General features: G+C 54.6%; 1 protein-coding gene across 1 annotated transcript in view; it reads left to right on the top strand.

Annotated features, from left to right (window-relative positions):
- Positions 1-383: 383 nt before the first annotated feature.
- YEATS4 (YEATS domain containing 4) overlaps positions 384-4059 on the top strand; it is a 25806-nt gene continuing 22130 nt past the window's right edge. Inside the window, exon 1 of the mRNA XM_025208015.1 lies at positions 384-526. Coding sequence (XP_025063800.1) covers positions 384-526 — 143 coding nt within the window. The remainder of the gene's footprint in view (positions 527-4059) is intronic.

Below are 4059 nucleotides of genomic sequence, written 5' to 3'. Positions count from 1 at the left end.
AAAATCAGAACAAAACAAAGCTGGTTGAAATAGCCTCGAAACAAAATGAAGCTGGTCAAAACGTTTCAAAAGTTTAAATGTTTCAACGATAGGCTGGGGATGGGAAGTCAGTCCAGCTGGGCTAACTTCCCATCTCCAGTGCAAGATCCATCATCCCCATCCTCTTGATTGTGCTGGGGGCCAGAGGCAGCCCAGCTGGGCTGCTCCCCGGGGCCCTGTGCTTGAACATCAAACATGGGGCCCCAGGAACCAGCTCAGCTGGTCTGCCTCCCACCCCCGGTGCAATCTAGCAGCTGAGCTGCCTCCCGCCCTGGTGCAATGTAGCACTGGCGACGGGAAGTCAGCCCAACTGGTCTGACTTCCCATCCCCAGCGAAACTCGAAATGGCGTCAAAAGAGGGTTTCTGTTTCGATGGAACGGAACAGCTGTTTCGACTTGAAATTAAATTCTATACGAAACACTGTTCCCTTGAACCATCTAAACTCAAGGCAAAACGGAATGGTGCTGTTTTGTACAGCCCTATTGGGTATCCCACAGACACCTGTTCAAGACACTGAAGAAGATGGGGGACCCCCCAAACCTTTCTGGCATGGATAAAAGTACTGTACACCAATGTGATCAGCAGGTTGCTGGTGAATGGGTTCATGACCACCCCAGTCATGGTGGAGTTAGACATCCAAAAGGTATGCCCACTTTCTCTGATGTTTTTGATCTGCGTAATGGAACTGTCGGTGACCATGCCCAACTCAGCTCTGTCGCCGGGACCAGGCACTCCCATCTGTTGAGCGCCAGTTCTTAGGACTGCACAGCTTGGCTTCTGCTCACTCTTGCTCATAGGGCACACACTCTGTCTCGCCTTCCACCTCTTGATTTTATTAATAGAAGGGGAGGATCCTTTGGCTGCTTGAGTTCGCCCTCATGAGTATCTTGGGTCACTGGTCCTCTGGCTCCACCTTCCCTTACCCCCTATCCATGCACCAACCACATCTTATAGTATAGCCGGGCTGCTGACCATCTGGTGGAAGGATGGCACAGTAAGCAGACCACTGAGTTAGCTGGGCTTGTGTCCGGCTAGTGGTCTCAATCAGTTAAAGAGTCTTTCCCAACTTCGTTTTGGATCACTACCCTGCAACCACATGGGTTTGTGTCAACCATGAGTGTCCAAATCCATCATCACTTGCAATGCAGTTGGTCCGACCAGCCAAGCCATCCATGTCTGGACTCTTCATGGGGTGTCGGGTCTTCTCCCCTTTGCACAGCCTAGCAATGTCAAGCCCCTTTTCTGGCCCCTAGGCGGGCCGATAAATTCTGTCCCTTTTTCCCTCCACTCTCTGAGGAATTAATGGCCAGGGCTTAATGTTTCAGCCTCCCAACACTGTTCGTTGGCCTTCAGCCTCTACACCTGGTGGGGCCAACCCAGCATGCCTTTAACTCAAAATATCAAGGACTGCTGAACTCAAAGTAATGACGGGACCCCAGATCCCCTCCTGGAACAGACTCGCTGCTCTGGCTGTTTCATTAGGGAAGGCGATGTTCCTCTGGGGCTTTACCCATCACCTATTGCTTGCTCCTCTCCATGGGGAGAGGTCCCTAGGGCTAGAGGCTCATCTGAGCCTCTAGCCTGGCAAGCAGGCTCTGACCCTGCTAACTTCATCCCTACTGGAGCATCCTGCAGCTGGGTTCCACACTTCTCCAGCTGTGGTCCCAGTCTTTCCCCCTTCTGCCAGCATGGCGCATTCTTGTGACATCTTCCCCAATGTGCCAGCCAATCCGCACCCAGCACAGGCTGGTAAAATGAGGCGGACATGGTGCCAGGAGCTCTCTTGTCTGTGTCGCCATCTGCCCTGCAGGTAAGTCCCAGGTCCCAGGGAGCTTAGTGGCATCCACATCCCACTTCTGGGATCCGGCGGGGGTGCCTCTCAGGGCCTCGCCCCTCTGGTATTGCTCAGCAGGTTATTCCCCACTATGACAGGAAACATTGGTCCATCAGCTCAGGAGAGGCCCAGGGATCCATGGAGTGGAGAATCGCATGGGCAGCGGGGCAGAGACAAAAGTCCTGTCCTACATGGATGACCTCAACATCCTATGCAGGGACAAGTGGTCAGTGGAAAGAGTGCTGCAACATGCCCAGGTGTACAGAGCAGCAGCAGGGATCAAGCTCAACATGAGCAAAAGCACCTGCCTAGTACTAGGCAAGCTCAGGGACCTGCCCTGGGGAGCTCCATCCCCTGTGAGCAGGTAAAGATCATCGGGGTGGAGTTCAACCCAGAGCTAAGAGGCCAGAAAGTGTGGGAGAAGACTGAGACCAAGGTAAAACAGAGACTGGGACTGTGGAACATGCACTGCCTGTTGCTGTGGGAGTGGGGGAAGGGCAATGGCGTTTATGATGGCAGCGTTGCTCCAGTGCTTCCATACACCGTGCTGGTCATTCCCTGTGCAGAGCAACCCACCTGTAGAGTCCTGAGGGCCATGTTCATCTTCTTCTGGGGCTCCAGGTAGAATAAGGTTGAGAGAACCATGCTGGATAAAATGAAACAGACCAGGGACTGAGGCATTCTGGCCATCTTGCTGTTCTTCTAGGCTAAGTATATGAGCCAGATATGCAAACTGGCAGCCAGAGCAGAATCCAAAATTGCTGGCTTGGTGATATCCTTTGTAGAGGATCTACTGCAATACTGGGGGGTGTACATGCTGATCAACTCACACCCATGGACCTTGGAGCCATAGGACGCATCCACACATGCAAGCACATGCACTTGCAGCAGCTCAAATAGAAGCAGTGCAAATTTGAGCTGGGGCTTTTTGCCTCCGCGCACGTGCCCGGACATGCACTTTGGTGTGGGGCAAATTGTGCCACTTGGGGCAAAATAACCCTGCCCAAGTCCTCCTGGATCTGCAGCCAGGGGGAGCTAGAGCCCAGGACCAGCACCTGTGCTGTTCCCAGCAGTGTAAAAAGGTGCCCTGTCCTGGCCCTATCAGTACAAAAAGGTGCCCTGTCAAGTAGCTCAGGGCTATTTGCCCTCAGGAGTTTCTGGGGGAGGAGCCTCTGGGAGGAAGTTGGCCATACCCCTTCCTGTCCCAGGCTGCTGTTGCTGTTGCTGGTTGCTGAAAGGTTGGTCTCAGGAGCTTCTTGGGAGAAGATGGCCAGGCCCTTTCCTGCCTCTGGCTACTGCTAGTTGCTGGCTTGGTCTCAGAGTTTTTGGGAGTGAGCTGGCTGCACCCCTTTCTGCCTTGGGCTGCTGCTGCTGTTGCTGCCTCCCCATGGGGGGGTCCTCTGCTGCATGCTGCTGCCCCCCCTCGAGGAGAGGCCCACTGCACTACACCACACCCCAGCACCGCACCCCAGCTTCCGCACTCCTGTTCCGGCCTGCTGCCCAGACCGCTGTCAATCCGCGGTTGGGGGACAGCCTGGGGAGGGAGCCTGCACTGTCTGTAGGCCCCTCCTATCCCACCATCACTGCCAGAGCCTAAAGGTGCCTTGCCTGCCCCAGCTGCCTTGGCAGGCCACCCCTACCTTCACCTGCACTTTCACCAGAATCACACCCTGCTTGGCTGAACTGGACGGCTCCCACAATCACTGGTCCTATTGCTGCTGCTGCTGTCGTTGTTTCTGCTGCTGCCCCCTCTCAGGAGACAGGAAGATTCCCTGCTGCACCACCTTGTACCACTCAACACCACACCTGCACTGGATTACTTCCTACTTGACTGACTGCTCCTGCCCTCCCCCACAGCTACCTCACTGCATCTGATCCTGTTTTGTCTTCCTGCCTACTGCTCTGCTGCTGAGTACCTGGCTGGAGGCCTCAGGGGCTTCTGGACAGATCTTCAACAAACAAAGCCCCTCCACCACTCCAGCCATCTTTTAACATCTGCTTCAGTAGCCTTCCCTGTGTGTTCTTGCCCTTGTGTGGCAAGTCCTGTGGTCCACTCACTCTGCCTTGGTGTTTCTTGTGTGGCTGAGTAAGCCAGCTTGCGTTTCCCCAGCCGTGTGTGTGTGTGTGTGTGTGTGTGTGTGTGTGTGTGTGTGTGTGTGTGTGTGTGTGCGCGCGCGTTCGCAGA

The sequence above is a fragment of the Alligator sinensis genome, unplaced genomic scaffold (genome assembly GCF_000455745.1).
Source record: "Alligator sinensis unplaced genomic scaffold, ASM45574v1 scaffold506_1, whole genome shotgun sequence".
Taxonomy (NCBI): domain Eukaryota; kingdom Metazoa; phylum Chordata; order Crocodylia; family Alligatoridae; genus Alligator; species Alligator sinensis.
This window is presented reverse-complemented; position numbering and strand designations above follow the sequence as displayed.